The sequence below is a fragment of the Syngnathus acus genome, chromosome 17 (assembly GCF_901709675.1).
Source record: "Syngnathus acus chromosome 17, fSynAcu1.2, whole genome shotgun sequence".
Lineage (NCBI taxonomy): Eukaryota > Metazoa > Chordata > Actinopteri > Syngnathiformes > Syngnathidae > Syngnathus > Syngnathus acus.
In genome coordinates, this window is record NC_051102.1 from 7,156,770 (window position 1) to 7,171,744 (window position 14,975).

General features: G+C 51.0%; 2 protein-coding genes across 4 annotated transcripts; both read right to left on the reverse strand.

The window, feature by feature from the left end:
* Positions 1-2,125: 2,125 nt before the first annotated feature.
* Positions 2,126-6,906, reverse strand: gtpbp4 (GTP binding protein 4). Of its 2 annotated transcripts, none has more exons than XM_037275210.1 (17): positions 6,761-6,906; positions 6,184-6,354; positions 6,012-6,115; positions 5,761-5,897; positions 5,535-5,635; positions 5,365-5,457; positions 5,036-5,227; positions 4,885-4,950; positions 4,721-4,810; positions 4,412-4,522; positions 4,263-4,340; positions 4,109-4,160; positions 3,926-4,026; positions 3,640-3,837; positions 3,496-3,561; positions 3,277-3,423; positions 2,126-3,034 (listed from the first exon to the last, which is right to left on the reverse strand). In XM_037275210.1, the coding sequence occupies exons 1-17, from the start codon at positions 6,806-6,808 to the stop codon at positions 2,903-2,905; spliced, it is 1,887 nt and encodes a 628-aa protein (XP_037131105.1). In that variant the 5' UTR covers positions 6,809-6,906; the 3' UTR covers positions 2,126-2,902. The 2 variants fall into 2 exon arrangements, with proteins under 2 accessions (XP_037131105.1, XP_037131104.1); XM_037275209.1 differs by having other exon boundaries at positions 2,126-3,055; positions 6,761-6,808.
* A 171-nt stretch (positions 6,907-7,077) lies between these two features.
* Positions 7,078-14,454, reverse strand: zmynd11 (zinc finger, MYND-type containing 11). Of its 2 annotated transcripts, XM_037275212.1 has the most exons (16): positions 14,292-14,454; positions 13,183-13,318; positions 12,540-12,699; positions 12,174-12,197; positions 11,760-11,933; positions 11,612-11,689; positions 11,181-11,273; positions 11,015-11,102; positions 10,863-10,918; positions 10,716-10,793; positions 10,478-10,596; positions 9,859-10,243; positions 9,702-9,776; positions 9,225-9,515; positions 8,970-9,155; positions 7,078-8,803 (listed from the first exon to the last, which is right to left on the reverse strand). In XM_037275212.1, exons 2-16 carry the CDS (start codon positions 13,311-13,313, stop codon positions 8,681-8,683), a joined length of 2,061 nt encoding a protein of 686 aa, XP_037131107.1. In that variant the 5' UTR covers positions 13,314-13,318; positions 14,292-14,454; the 3' UTR covers positions 7,078-8,680. The 2 variants fall into 2 exon arrangements, with proteins under 2 accessions (XP_037131107.1, XP_037131106.1); XM_037275211.1 differs by lacking the exons at positions 12,540-12,699; positions 13,183-13,318; positions 14,292-14,454 and having other exon boundaries at positions 11,760-11,985; positions 12,174-12,345.
* Positions 14,455-14,975: the final 521 nt, after the last annotated feature.

Below are 14,975 nucleotides of genomic sequence, written 5' to 3' on the forward strand. Positions count from 1 at the left end.
GATCACCAAATGATTCCCGAGCGCGGCACCGCTGCTGCTCACTGCTCCCCTCTCCCCCAGGGGATGGATTAAAATCACATGGGGATGGGTTAAATGCAGAGGACAAATTTCACCACACCCAGATGTGTGTGACAATCATTGGGACTTTAATCTTTTAATCTAATTAATCTTGACTTGTCACTGACGCAGCAGATATTGAATATTAAACTTTAATATTTTTCACAATTTTGCCCTCATTTACTAATGCAATGGCCTGTTATTAGGTGTGGCCAGTTATGGTGTACCTAATGAAGTGTCCAAGTGACGTCACAGATCAAACAGCCAATCAGAAAGTGGGGGTGAGGGCGGGTGTGGCACTTTTCACTTTCAGTTAAGCTTTGACCATGATTTTTCCCTAATGAAGTGGCCTGTTATTAGGTACACTTGAAAATGGCGGTGTACCTAATGGAGTGTCCGAGTGACGTCACAGATCAAACAGCCAATCAGGAAGTGGGGGTGAGGGCGTGTGTGGCACTTAAACCAGGGGTGTCGACCTCCAGGCCTCGAGGGGCCGCGTTCCAATATGTTTTCCAAGTTACCCTCGTTAAACACACCTGCGTGAAAAGATTTAGCTCATTTCACGTTCTGCAGTGGCTAAAACTTTTCACGCAGGTGCACTTAACGAGGGAATCTTGGAAAACATGTTGGAATGCGGCCCCTCGAGGACTAGAGCTTGACACTGACCTTTGACCCCGATATTTCCCTAATAAAATGGTGTGTTTTAGGTACACTTGAAAATGGCGGTGTACCTAATGGAGTGTCCGCGTGATTCCCTCGTTAAGTGCACCTGCGTGAAAAGTTTTAGCCACTGCAGAACGGGAAATGAGCTAAATCTTTTCACGCAGGTGTGTTTAACGAGGGTAACTTGGAAAACATATTGGAACGCGGCCCCGAGGACTAGAGCTTGACACCTGTGACCTTTGACCATGATATTTCCCTAATAAAATGGCCTGTTATTAGGTACACTTGAAAATGGCGGTGTACCTAATGGAGTGTCCGCGTGATTCCCTCGTTAAGTGCACCTGCGTGAAAAGTTTTAGCCACTGCAGAACGTGAAATGAGCTAAATCTTTTCACGCAGGTGTGTTTAACGAGGGTAACTTGGAAAACATATTGGAACGCGGCCCCGAGGACTAGAGCTTGACACCTGTGACCTTTGACCATATTTCCCTAATAAAGTGGCCTGTTATTAGGTACACTTAAAAATGGCGGTGTACCTAATGGAGTGTCCGCGTGATTCCCTCGTTAAGTGCACCTGCGGGAAAAGTTTTAGCCACTGCAGAACGTGAAATGAGCTAAATCTTTTCACGCAGGTGTGTTTAACGAGGGTAACTTGGAAAACATATTGGAACGCGGCCCCGAGGACTAGAGCTTGACACCTGTGACCTTTGACCATATTTCCCTAATAAAGTGGCCTGTTATTAGGTACACTTAAAAATGGCGGTGTACCTAATGGAGTGTCCGCGTGATTCCCTCGTTAAGTGCACCTGCGGGAAAAGTTTTAGCCACTGCAGAACGTGAAATGAGCTAAATCTTTTCACGCAGCTGTGTTTAACGAGGGTAACTTGGAAAACATATTGGAACGCGGCCCCGAGGACTAGAGCTTGACACCTGTGACCTTTGACCATATTTCCCTAATAAAGTGGCCTGTTATTAGGTACACTTAAAAATGGCGGTGTACCTAATGGAGTGTCCGCGTGATTCCCTCGTTAAGTGCACCTGCGGGAAAAGTTTTAGCCACTGCAGAACGTGAAATGAGCTAAATCTTTTCACGCAGGTGTGTTTAACGAGGGTAACTTGGAAAACATATTGGAACGCGGCCCCTCGAGGCCTGGAGGTCGACACCCCTGGTTTAAGTGAAAAGTGCCACACCCGCCCTCACCCCCACTTTCTGATTGGCTGTTTGATCTGTGACGTCACTCGGACACTCCATTAGGTACACTACCATTTTCAAGTGTACCTAATAACAGGCCACTTCATTAGGGAAAAATCATGGTCAAAGCTTAAATAAATAAATAAGAAAGTGTAGTCAAGATTCAAGAGGGACATAAGCAGTCTCAGTTGAGGATTTGATAAGGGATACCAAGCAATGTCCCCAATTGCATTTTATTTATTTATGCAATTGCATGAAGGGCTGCATGGAAATACAGCTTATACCTTTCAGGTGCATTGAATGACCATCCCAAAAAAAAATATTTTCTGTGCCAAGGTGGCTGAAAAGAATAATATTGTTCTGGAATACAGGAGAGTCGGGTTTGAGTCCCGCCCCGTGAAAACATACATATTACATACATATTACACAAAGGCATGCGTGACATTTGTACTTGGTTCTCCTGAACTCAAGGGAAAAGCTTTTACCACAAGACCATCTCTGGAGCTTAAAAAGATGCAGCAGTTTTCTGTATTTGTAATCAGTCGACCCATATACCTTAAATACATTAAAAATCAAAATTTCATGGCAATGTGGCCAAATGGTATAACACTTCGCCTGGTACACAGTCGACCAGGTCCGACACCCGCTCTGTCAAACATTTACACATGAAACAGAGCGATGACCAAGATTCAAACCCGAGTCTCCTGAACTCAAGGAAAAAGCTTTAACCATTTGGCTATCTCAGACACAATTCTGCTTCTGCGCTTCTTTGTACTTTTGTTAAACTATTTCCTTGGCTATTTCCCACACAAGGTGTTTGTTTTAGGGTTGGAACAACAAATCACAAAAGCATCAATTGACTTAAATTTTGGACAAGGAAGGAAATAAGCATTTTCTGATTTGGGTATGGTGTTGATTCCAAGCATAGCTGGGTGGAAGCATCTCTCTCCTACACATGTCGCGAGAGTCCAGACAGACTCAGTCTTCCGGTTCATCTGCGGTTGGTGTTTCCCGACTTCCTCTTTCCCGACAGCAGGTGTTTGGGTTTCAGGTCAAAGACGTGTCGGTCCGCCTCGCCCTTCTTGCCCTGGCGGTTCATGCCCTTCTGGGAGTTCTTCATCATCTTCTTTGTCTTCTTCACCATCTGAAATACAAACACAAGACACATTTGAGAAGAGTCCATTGAAATCAATGTTGGTCGTTGAAATGAACACCAAAAAGATTCGTTCATTTGCTTCTGCCTCCTACAAAACAAACATGTAATACGTGTGTGTGTGTGTGTGTTTGTTTGTTTCAAGCAAATCCTTAATCCGCTAATTTAAGTCTTTTGCTCATACAGATGACACCGTTCCTTTTGGAGCCTACCTTTGCGTCCCGTAGTCCAGATTGGTCTCGAGGAGGTCGAGAGGCACTCTGGCTGCGTGTCTGGGAAACCGTCAGGGTGACCGAATCCTCGCGCTTTCGTTTGCGGGTGACGCTCCGGGACTGGCGGGCTTTCTGGGCGTAGTGACTCTGCGAGAACAACGACAAAACGGTCAAAGGTGCTCCGCAAGCGCTCGTGCGACCAAGGTTGCCGCCGCTCACATTGTTTTTGTCGCTCATGTCCAGGCCGAGGTCACCCAACTCCTTCTCCAACTTCTTTCGCTCAACCTGTGGGACACGAGACAAGACGTGAAAAATCGTTAGTTTGTAGTATTACGGTGGCTTGGACGACCGGGCAGCTCGTACCTTGGTGACGGTCCTGGGCATGCGCGGCCCATGGACGTCCTTCTCTTTGGACTGCAATACCATGAGGTGCCTCTTGTGGCGGATCTGCTTTGCCAGGACGCGGATCTCGCGCATCTCCTCGCCCTCGCTCTCGTCGTCAGAGTCGTACTCGCCGGCGCGCTCTTTCAGCTCCTCTTCCTTCTCCAGGTCCTCCAATTTCTGTCCCGCAACGCACACGCACGACACATGATTCTTTGTTGTGCAAACTTCACATCGGCCAGACTGCAAGCTCGCGGTCGCCACTGACCTTCATAATGTCGGGGTCGATGTAGTCAGCGATGTTGTGGCCTTCCCACACCTCAGGGATCTTGTCATGCTTCTCGTCGTCATTCATCAGGTCCCAGTACTCTGATAGAGACACAAAGATGGCGCTTGTCAGGGCGGCCGTGCAGCGGCGCCCGACACCGCTGACAATGATGACGACGCTCACTCTGAAGGTCCAGCACGTAGTCGTCTCCCATCTCCATCTCCAGATCTTTCTCCTGGAAGACAAATTGTTCCATCAGATAATGAATAACAATCATACATTTGTGCTACAGAAGCACTTTTGCTGACAACACAAATTTAGTTGAGCGAAGGTGTACCAGCTTGCGCTTGGGCGCGTCCACTTCCATGGCTCGCCTGCGCATCAACGCTTTCTCCGGGATGAACGGCGGCCTCTCCTGCGCGGGGGGACAAAGCCAGGCGGGGGTCAAGCATGCACACAGGGGCGGGCAAGTGGGCGGAACAGCACCTTGTTGTCTCTCTTGGCGGGCAGGGCCAGGTGCAGCCTGTTGAGGACGTCGTGGACCTTCTTGCCCCTCATCTTGCTGTCCACGCGCTGGGCCAGGAGACGGTCGCAGGCCTGAAACGCACAACACGTGACATGTGGCTGCGGCCGCGAGGCCACTCGGAGCTTTCCTACGATCAAACGCGCACATCCCCGTAGGACGGCCATCAAACGGCCCTTGGCAAACTTGTTGCAGCCGAAGGCGTCCAAATATTCCGCTCAAAAAGGATTGTTTTGTTGAAATCCAAGCAGCAAACGATGACGATGTCCCACCTCATTCTTGACCTGGATGACGCCCTCGTCCGTCAGCGTGCTGGTCTCGATGACGGGGATGCCCTCCGTCGACAAGTCTGCAAACAGTTTCTGAACAAAGGCACGATGCAAGGTTAGCAAAAGCCACAAGTTACACACCGGCCGGCGACGAGCAGCAAAGGTACCTGGTTGTCCTCGGAGAGCTCGCTGATCTTCTTCACGTCACATTTGTTGGCCACCATGATGAGTGGCTGCCGGCAGAGAGCACAGCAACGTCACGACAGGCGGCAAAGGGCCAACACGCACAAAAAAAAGCGGCGCTGGGCCAGCCGGGACCTTGTTGGCAAAAAGCGGTCGGATATTGTTGAAGAGGTCCATCTGCTGGGCCAGCGAGTGTCCGCACTGCTCCGACGCGTCAGCCATGTAGAGCACCGCTGCCCGCAGGTGCGCCAGGGCTGTGATGGCCTGCATCTCGATGGTGTTGCGCTCCTCCAGGGGGTGGTCCAGGATCCCGGGAGTGTCCACCACCTGTACCGCAACACCGTCTTGACTCGCACAAAACTCCCGATAAACCAGCTCCGGTTCATTTGCGATTTGTAAACGAGGCGGAGGCGAGCCCTCGGCTGCGTTGCGCGAAGAGAGCACATGCCGGGCTGCTTTGTCACCTGCCAGCGCAGGTATCTGTAATCCATGTGGCCCACAAAGAGCGACTTGGTGGTGAAGGCGTAGGGCTGCACGTCCACGTCCGCTCGTGTCACCTGAACGGGAAGTCACCATTGGTTACCGCATGTACATTTTCCGTAGAGAAGTGGAAAAACGGGCAGAGCGAGCTCACTTTGTTGATAAAACTGGACTTGCCCACATTGGGGTAGCCGCAGAGCAGCAGCGTCCGAGTGTTGGGGTCGATGCTGGGCAACCGGGACAGATGCTGACGAACTGGCGAAGGCGGGCAACAAACGAAAGAGAGGATTCCATACATGACATTCGAGGAGGTGAACATTTTGAAATGGAACAACGTGTGCGTGTCAAATTGAAAAAGCATGCAAGTCGGGCCTGGCTACCTTGCTCCAGATACTCCAGGCTGGACTTCTGTCGCTTCAAGATGGTGCACATGCGACCCAGAGCGGCTCGCTTCAGCTGCTTGCATCGGTAAAGAGAGTCGCCGTACTTCATCAGGCGCACGTAGTCTTTAGCCACGCTGCGGCAAACAAAGACCCGACTCCATGTTATTTATCCAGCATTTTCAAAAAAAGCACATAGCGACTCCAAATGAGACAAAAGCTGCAGTGTTCCGGGTCTGCCGAGTACGTACTTGTCAATCAAATTCTTGGCAATGTTGATCTGACCCAAGGCCAGCTTGTAATGGTCCTTGTCGTAAAGCACATTCATCAGGTCAGCGTAGAAGGGATGGATGTCCTGCGTGCACAGTGTTATTAGTTTGGACGTGGCGCTTGGCTGGTTTATGGCGAGAGATTGTGACTCACGTCCAGTTTGGGGAAGTCAGTGATTATCTGCGCCAGGCGGTCGTGGTAGTTCTGCTGCGTAAACTTGACTTTGCGCATGTAAAAGTGGCGGATGCGATGGATCTGGTAGTGCTTATGTACCACCGTGGGCGTCTTTCGTTGCGTTTTGGATAAAGTGATGTCGATGAATTCCTGAAGAAGGAAAAAAATAAACAAGAGTGAGTCGTGGCGTTCTAGGAAATGACGTCTTCAGCAATCAACAGCTCACATTAAAGATACAACATATATTTAGTGTCCAGACATAACTTTTCTCCACGTTAAAAAGAGCTCAAGAATTTGAAGAGGTTTCTACATTTGCCTCCATGTACGGACTCAATAGACTCCACTAAATTAGAAGTTGCAATAACCCGAAATGGATTGATTAAACGGTGTAATTCGTGAAGTGGAAGCGTCTGACTGGAGGCTCCTTGTCTCGTCCATGGCCGCACGTGTTCGCCAGCCGAGTAGCTAGCGTGTCAGTTGGGAGGACTTTCCAGAGCGAAGCGATGACAACTCGAAGGACTCAAGATGTGACACGGTCACAGGTCACTTCACTTACCTTGGCGGTGGGAACCACCATAATCTTCTTGAAGTTGTACAGTGCCATTTCGACAGGACACGTTGTGGTCCTCGGCCACAGCGACAGGAAAAGGAAGCTAGGCTAATTGCTACGCTAGGTACTTCCGCTACAGGAAACGACTGAGCGGCCGCCTCTCCCGATGTCGCCCCCTGCAGTCAAATATTTTCACTGCATACATTCAAGCTCATATTTTGACACACAAAAAAAAAAACTGAACCAAAACTACATCATGTTCAAAATGGACACTGAGAACTAAGTCTTAAAAACTTATGAGAGAGCGACAGCAGAAGACACAATGGTGTGTAACTTGTCGATACATTTATTTCCTCCATGTTAGCATGTAGAACAGATTTATATACATATTGCTAGCCAGCTAGAGCATCAAAAAGCCCAAATTGATTTTGGAGCATGAAGTCACGGACAGGCTTTGCAACCTTTTCTGCGGAGAGCAACTTTGTTTTTGATGATGATGATGAGTCTTGAGGAGATTGCGCAAGTGTTGACGACAAACAGAAAGAACAAGTCATGCATATGCACACTGGAATGATACATAGATAAAGATGATGAAGGTGGCGAGGGGCCTCAAACTTTCCATCTATGCGACCCCACCAGTCTAAACACGACATTCTGATTCACACCGCGCTTGTAAAATATGAACAAAGCGGTAAAATCAACCTGTTTTATCCGTCCTGGCGGGTTGGGGGATTTTGGTATTTGGCCTCGTGCACCCGGACGGGCTCGAGGTGACGGCCGCACCTAAGCGGGGCTCCTAATTTGGGCATTGGCTTCACGTGACGTTAGCAAGCTGAGCTGTGAGTGGACCGGCCGATGTAATGGGCCAAATGAGGCTCCTCCTTTAAAAGAGGCAAAAATGGGTCCATTCCTATATTGTTCACATTACAGCATAATGACATTCATGTTATATACACGTCACCCAGGTGTAAAAAAATTGCAAGTTATTTATTCTTTCGTGTGCGGCCCGGGGGTTGTGAAGTGTCCAGCTGTCAAATATTCAATCCCCCCTAAAGTCCACTTGCTAAAGACGTCATTTTAGTCATTTGATTCATTCGGCTCAGGCCTCATTCTTGACTTTTTCAACTCCTGCTAGCCCAGTTTGAGAAGCCTTGCCAATAGCTACAGAAAGGTCAAAGTCAGGAGGAGGTGCTCATGTAAAGTATATATACATGTGGTGTATTGGCCCGGCCTGTATTGCAGCCGGTCTGCATGAAGACAACAACGACAAAAACAGTTGCATGACTTTCCCTCTGTTCAGCTTGCCTTCTTCCCCCCAAAAAGGGGGAGGGGCTAATAACAGGCTTACGTCGCCACCTGCAGACCGCATGGACGTGCTCATCTGCCTCGACGAGCCTGGTTTGTGATTCCAATCTTGGTTTCATTGGACTAAAAACGGCCCCGTTTGCACTTGCTTTGTAGTTCAAATTGAAAACCAGACATTTTGCTCTCAATTTAGTGTTGTCAAGCAATGTGCAGAATTCAAAGCAAGAAGGGAGGATTTGTTTCGTCAGCAACGACCCTGCTCGCAATGAGCGAGCAATTTTAGGTAGAAAAGATTGATTGGACAAAAGAAGCCTGCCCGCGTCGGGCATTGGCGAGTCGTTTTGCCTTTTTTCCGGCCCCTCGCCTTTTGGTTCCAGGAAAACAGCGTTTACGCTTGCTGCGCTATAAAAAATGGCACGCACGCTTAAATACCATTGGGCGGCGCAGAGACAAAATCATTAAAACGGAACATTAAATAATATAAAATGTTAAAAAAGTTGAAACACATCAAAGGAAGGCAAAACGTGCGCGCGCTGCAGACACTGACTGACTGACGATGACGAAGGAGATGGAGGAGCTGAGCGGGCGGGCGGGCGGGCGGGCGGGCGAGCGGGACGCTTTTCATCTCTTCCTGCGGCAGGTGCGCTTGTGGTCGGCGTGCCAGTGCTCCTGCTGGCATTTGATGGAGCAGTACGACGTGTTCCAGCAGCAGTGGTACATGGCCTCCTCCTCGCAGTTGTAGCACTGCGCACACAACAGTTGCAAGAGCATGGCTTTGTTTTTTTAGTCATCTCAAAATGTTTTACGGTGCAAAAGTGAACGGGATAAAAAAAATAAAACCAAGTTACTAACATATTTGAGTTGCCATTTTCCTTTGCAAAAGAGGGTTGTGCGGGTGGGCGGGGCTTACCCACTGCTTCTTCTTGGTCTGCGAGACGAGCTGCTTGTGCTGCGCCACCAGCTTCTTGACCTCGTCCAACAGCTCCTCTTTGCACTTGTCCTTCACCTGCTTGCACTTGCGCTCCAGCTCGGCCTGAGCGCCGCCCAGGGCCTCGCTCACCGCCTCCTGCTTCTCCTCTTCCATCTCACCGCGCAGCTGCAAAAGTGGAAAAGCGTGAAAATGCAAACGGCCAGGCAGGGAGGGAGGGGGACATGGTGGCGGTACCTTCTCCAGAGCTTCCCGGACCAGTCGTTCAGTCTCGCGCTTGTTGTCGGCCCTCATCTTCTCCTTGACGTCGTTGAAGACCTTGGTGTACTTTTCGTGACACATGTTGTGACAGGCGGCGGCGTCCGAGCTGGTCTGCGTGCCGCGGTGGAGCGTGCGCGGCGACCCCCCACCGCCGCCGGCCTTCTTGGTCTGTGTGGACACCGACTGCTTCTCGGGCGGCGGTGGCAGTGCACACGCCACCGTGATCTCCTGGCTGGAGCTCACTGCCTCCATTTCGGGTTCGGGGTCCTGCCAACACACACTGGCGCTCAGGATTCGTCTGAGTCACCGATCGGACTTTGGCAACTTTAATTCTGGAACTTTAATTTGTTTTTTCAAAAACAGTGTTATAGCTTTTGGTTCATTTCCAATTTGATGGACGATTGGGACTTGACTGTCTTGCTGGGCAAGGAGGAGGAGGACGATGAAACCTACACTGGCTTCTTCTTTGGGCTCCACCTGCAGCGTCCGCCGGCTTTTCTTAGCTTTGGGCTCCTGGCCGCCTTTCATCTGCAGAGACGATGCAAATTGATTTCACAACAGCGGCAGGTTTGCGCCCTGGTACCGGCGAAGCGGCGAGTGCGGCACCCACCTGACGGACCTGCTCGTTGCTGGTGGACGAGATGCTGGACTCGGCTTCATCGCTCCTCTCCGGGCGCTTGCAGTCACGCATCCTGTCCAACGTGTCCGTGGGCGCTTTTTCCATCTTGGCCGTCCTCGCCGTCCTGTCCATCCGCTGGCCGCCGTCTTTGGGTGACTTCCTCGAGCTCGGACTCTGGCCGCCACTGCCGCCGCCACTGCTGCCGCCACTGCCGCCGCCTTCCTCCAGCTTGCTTTTCCAGAATCGCCCCTCTTTGAGGAAGCGCTGGTAGACCTCCAGCTCGTCGCAGGCTTTCTTCCAGCCGCTGCTGCGCTTGATCTGCAGCTGCTGCACGCTGACCTTGATGTCCTGGATGTTGTCCGAGGGAATCCACGCCCTGCCCGCCACACACAAGTCGATCACGAAAATACGTTGCAAAACCTTCTTTTCCACTGGAGAGTCTTTTGAAATTAGCAGACTCCATTTTGTTTGTCGTCCACGGCAACTAGTGTAACGCCCCTCCCTGGTGGTTGTAGACCACCGAACGGATTCTTTGCCCACCCCTGATCAAGAGGATCTACGACGCAAGCACAAAGGCGTCAAGAAGCCGGCCGGGCCGGGCCGGGCAGACCTTTGGTGCTGGTGGCCGAAGAAGCGCACGTCCACCTGGTTGTCTTCTCTCTGCAGCACTTTGGCCGGCCAGTAGCCAAAACCTTTCATCTTGGCCCACACCAGGTCATGAGTCGGAGTCTGGAGGTCAAAAAGAGGCACCAAATGACTACGCGCCAATGTCAAATTTATATCCGAGTTCCTCTCGGGAACTTGTACGCGAGGTGCCGATGGGCAAGACTGACTAAAGTTCTACTCACGCAGGGGTAACAGAACCAGTTGTCGGGCCGGGCGTTGGACAGGTAGAAACAGTTCTTGCACAGCAGTAACTCATTGAGCTGCAAAAAGAAGAGGGTGAAAAAGGGGGCAGGGCTTGGCGCCAAAGCGAGGGACGGGTCGACGTGCACCTCGTGGCAGGTGTCGCTAAAGAGGAGACGGGCCATCTCCGCCTGGTCGCTGTGCACTGCAAACACAAACATTTGTCAAATGCCTTTCCCGACCTATCTGCAGTTTTTCAACGTATGAGCCATCGCTGGAGACGACGAAGCGTATGACCCACCTCCATACAAGATGGCCGTGTTGTGAACAATCAGCTGGGCGTCGGCTTTGAACTCCTCAAAGTTCTTGTACTTGCCCTCCGTCAGATTCTGCGGCCCAAAAGAGACACGTTGGCTCAATCGGAGCTTCTTACGAGTCGAGGGGGCGAGGGTGTGTGCGCGCGAGACCTCCTGGATGTCGGTGACGTCCAGCGCGGTGTGGATGAGGCGTCTGTACATGGGATGCTTGGTGTCTTTGCCTTTCTTGTTCAGGTCCACTGCCTGCCAAGAGGAGGATCAACGGCCCATCATGTCAAAGTTGCTCATTTGCACATGTCGAAGGGCTGCATTTTGTCCAAATTCAGTATTGACATCATACAATCGTCTCGTTTTAGTACACATAAAACGGACTTTCTGAACCGACTTCGAAGCACACATTAAAGTTTTACAAGTACCATCGCGGAAATGAATTCAGCAGCAAAACATTTTGCCAACCACTGAAAACCACACGGCGGCCTCGGGTAACAACCAAACGGAGCTCGCCAGCTGAGCCCTGATTGGTCAATATCTGAGGCCGCCCACAGCAACTGCGCGCAAAAGCACGGTTGGCGGTCACGCACCCTCTCCTTCATGCGCTGGACAATGAAGCGCAGATATTTGCACATCTCCTGTTTGCTGAGGTTCTTCTTCTTACTCCCCTGTGGACGCACACACGACAAGGCTTTTAGAGAGAGCGGGGCACGAGCGGGAGCGCGAGCGGCAACCCACCCTGCAGAAGACGCACTGCCAGTGGGGCCCGACGGCGGCGGTGGCGTCGCGGGTCCGTCCGTCCTCCGACAGACATTTGAGATGGAAGACGCGGAAACAGTCGTCGCAGGACAGCACGTCGCCTGGCAGGTGGCACTGGAAGCAGTACCAGTCGTGGCTCTCGGCCTCCCACTCCTGGGGGGGGGCGGGGCGGAGAGAGCACGTTGGCCGCGCCGCGCTCCCCCTCCTGGCCGCCAGACGCAGCGCCCGAGGAAGCCACAAAAAGCAGTCAAGCTCGCTTTTACACAGTTGCCGCGGGATGAGCCCGAAATGCACGAAAACGCAAATCTGGGACTGCGTGCGCGTGACCGTCGCGTTTCGGTATTCGGCGATTGTGAGTGTCAAGATGCAGCACACGCGCACGCACGCACGTACCTTGCTTCCCTCCGCTTGAGGCTCCTGCTGTGACAGAGAGCAAGCGTTTCAAAGTGACGCCAGCGCAAAACCACAACAAGTTGGGCTTGCGGCAGCAAACAAAATGATGGCAAGCTTGATCCTTGCCAGAACAGAACACAATCCGTTTTTACACTCGTGTTCTTGAGCTGTTGTTACTTGATTGTTTTGGGGCAATATTTCAGCGCTACCTTGCTCTCAGTTTGTGTTTTCATAACAAAATCTATTTTGCTTTCTTTTCATGAGTACGAGGACGACTCAAATAGACGGACGGGGATGAATGACCGACACTGGCCTTGTTGGAAAGGGAGAGGATGTGACGTGGAGATGCTTGTTGGGGAGACTCACCATTTCGTCTCCGGGCAACCAGTAGCCCTCCTGCTCGATGCCCGCCTTGGAGCCTTTGCAGCCCACCGTCAGCGTCTCCACCACCAGGCCATCCTTGACGGCCAGGCTCAGCTGGCGGGCTGTCTCCTTCGGGTGCATGCCGTAAACTCGGCTCAGGTACCTGGCGAGGCAAAAAATAAACACAGCTTGCATTGAGATTCCCTCTGTCAGCCGAAGACAAAACCAAATCATCTTTTCACAGTTGAATGAACAGCAGTGACAAAAAAAGGATTGCATTCTCTAATGTCCCTTGCCAGCGCAGACTGCCGCGACAAAAACCCAAGCCCGCTCTGATACCAAAGCGATTACCGGGCCGCTTCACGCGGCACGTTGGCAACGGCCGCCGCTCACCGCCCGCCAAGCCGGCCGGCGCTGGCACCGATCGGCTCCCGTTATCACAGCCACGCCAAGCAAAGGGCGTGTTGCCATGGATACCCCCGCTGCAGACAACACCCCCGTCTCGCTTCATTCCAGCAGACGGCCTTTCGCATTGATTGGATTTCATGGATTGAATAAGGTCAACTGGTCCTTTAGAAGTGTTTTTGTTTGGTTTTAAACAGCAACTAACGATGACATCATTGCATGGTTGGAGACCAACACTCACTTGGAAATGCGGTCCATGTTGGCGATTTGCTTCTGGTTGCGAACGACCTCGATGGCGGCCCACACGTACTGGACCACCTTGGGATCGGCCAACCTCTTCTTCTCCACGCGGGACATCACGTCCTTATTCATCTTTTCTGTCAACACACAAAAGTGGATGTCTTTGCACAATAAACCGCACATGCTTGGCTCTTGAGCATTATTTGGTAAACCTGAGCCCTTGGCTTTGTGTAATGATTTGATCGTGGCTATTTTTAGTGTGTTTTTGTATTAAACGAGCTCCCTCGTCTCCTCCCAAAAAAGTCCCGCCTCAGATCTCGTTTGAAAATCGATTTCTCTTGGGAATTTGACACACGATGGAGGATTGTGGAAAAACGAACGGACAGCGTGTCGCTTGTCACTCACTCGCCGATGCTGACACCCGTCGCGCGCATTGCTAGGCACCAGTTCAACCTTGCCAAATGTCATCCAACGCTTCTACTCCGACAGAACGCATGTCAGGCAAGGAGCGAGAAAAGAAGCTCTTTTCTGAGACAAGTCGTGGTGCTGGCAGGCAGCCTGGCGGGCCCACGAACGCTGCAACACACAGCAGCCAATCTGTGGCTGGCTAGCAGTTAGCACGCTATCTGGCTGACGTACGAAACAAACTGCTTAAAAAAAAAAAAGCCAATTAGCGTCTCGAATGGAGGTCAACTGCTGGAAATATGTTAAGTTATTTGTTGTCTAATATGACTCGACGTGAGCCTGTCTGCTAACAGAACGGGTGATAAGTTGGTTTAGTTCGCTAAGCTAACATGTTGTGACGTTGCTACGTCTGGCTAGCCAGCTTGAAAAGCGATTTCAAAATAATCCTTTTTTTTTCTTTGTCGATTTTTATTGCGTTTTATATTGTTTGGACAGGAAAACGTCGACGCTCAGCGCCATGAGACGAAACAGTCTTGGAACGTGGCAGGCAGGTCATGGTTTGTTTTGGAGGACGCCATGTTGACGGCTCCACGGCTGAGGGAACTCCGAGTTAACCGCCTCGCAACTCATGTCAGCAGGCAGCCGAGCCGCGCCGAGCTACCGTCTGCTTTTCTATCAACGGAACCCAATGTCGGAGCCACTCACCTGCTGCCGCGGCGAGGATCCACGCGAGGGCGATTTTCGCACCCGGAGCGGGCAAAGCAAGGCGAGGCTGCGGGAAGGCGCTGCGCGTCCAGCCGGCCACTGTGGAGCAGCGCGCGGCTGGGAGGTAAACAGAGGAGAGGCGTCTGTCTGCGGAGGTGGGCGGATCGATCCAAACGGCGGACAAACCGATACCCAGTCGTGTTCAATACCGGACCGATACCAACGAAGTTGACATACTACATCAATTTAGCAGCCAGTTCGCTACAATAACCCCGAAAACAAAATCTTTGCAATGCACAGGAAGGCTTATTCTTTAATTAAAAGCTTTTGAAAGCTTTTTCTTTCACACTTCATTTTGACTACAGTTTTTATTTTGTCATAGATAAAAAATGTACTTAGAGAGAAATGTTTTTGTAATTTTTGTATTGGATTCTCTCGACACTGTCTCATCTTGAACGACTTTTTGAAGCATCAGAAAAGGAGTGCAATGAAGGAAAATGTTTGCATTTAACTTTCTGGGACTGCAGCAATAACCAAAATCCAGTTCATTAGCCAGTTATTTGATGTGTTGCTTCAACTGTTTCAAACTCCAGTCTGCTAGGTGGCGGTAATGCGCTCGAACGCCAAAGAAACTACGCAAGCAAGAAGGAGTGGCGCGGTTCTTGTTCCAGAAAAGTGTCAAAA

Coding starts and splice junctions, on each gene's coding strand:
- gtpbp4 (XM_037275209.1), bottom strand. CDS start 6,808: ATGGCACTGTACAACTTCAAGAAGATTATGGTGGTTCCCACCGCCAAG. Junction 6,355..6,760: donor TGGTGGTTCCCACCGCCAAG/GTAAGTGAAGTG, acceptor TTCCTTCTTCAG/GAATTCATCGACATCACTTT. Junction 3,424..3,495: donor ACATGAGCGACAAAAACAAT/GTGAGCGGCGGC, acceptor TTGTTCTCGCAG/AGTCACTACGCCCAGAAAGC.
- zmynd11 (XM_037275212.1), bottom strand. CDS start 13,313: ATGAATAAGGACGTGATGTCCCGCGTGGAGAAGAAGAGGTTGGCCGAT. Junction 11,103..11,180: donor ACGTCACCGACATCCAGGAG/GTCTCGCGCGCA, acceptor TTTGGGCCGCAG/AATCTGACGGAGGGCAAGTA. Junction 10,597..10,715: donor ACTGGTTCTGTTACCCCTGC/GTGAGTAGAACT, acceptor TTTGACCTCCAG/ACTCCGACTCATGACCTGGT.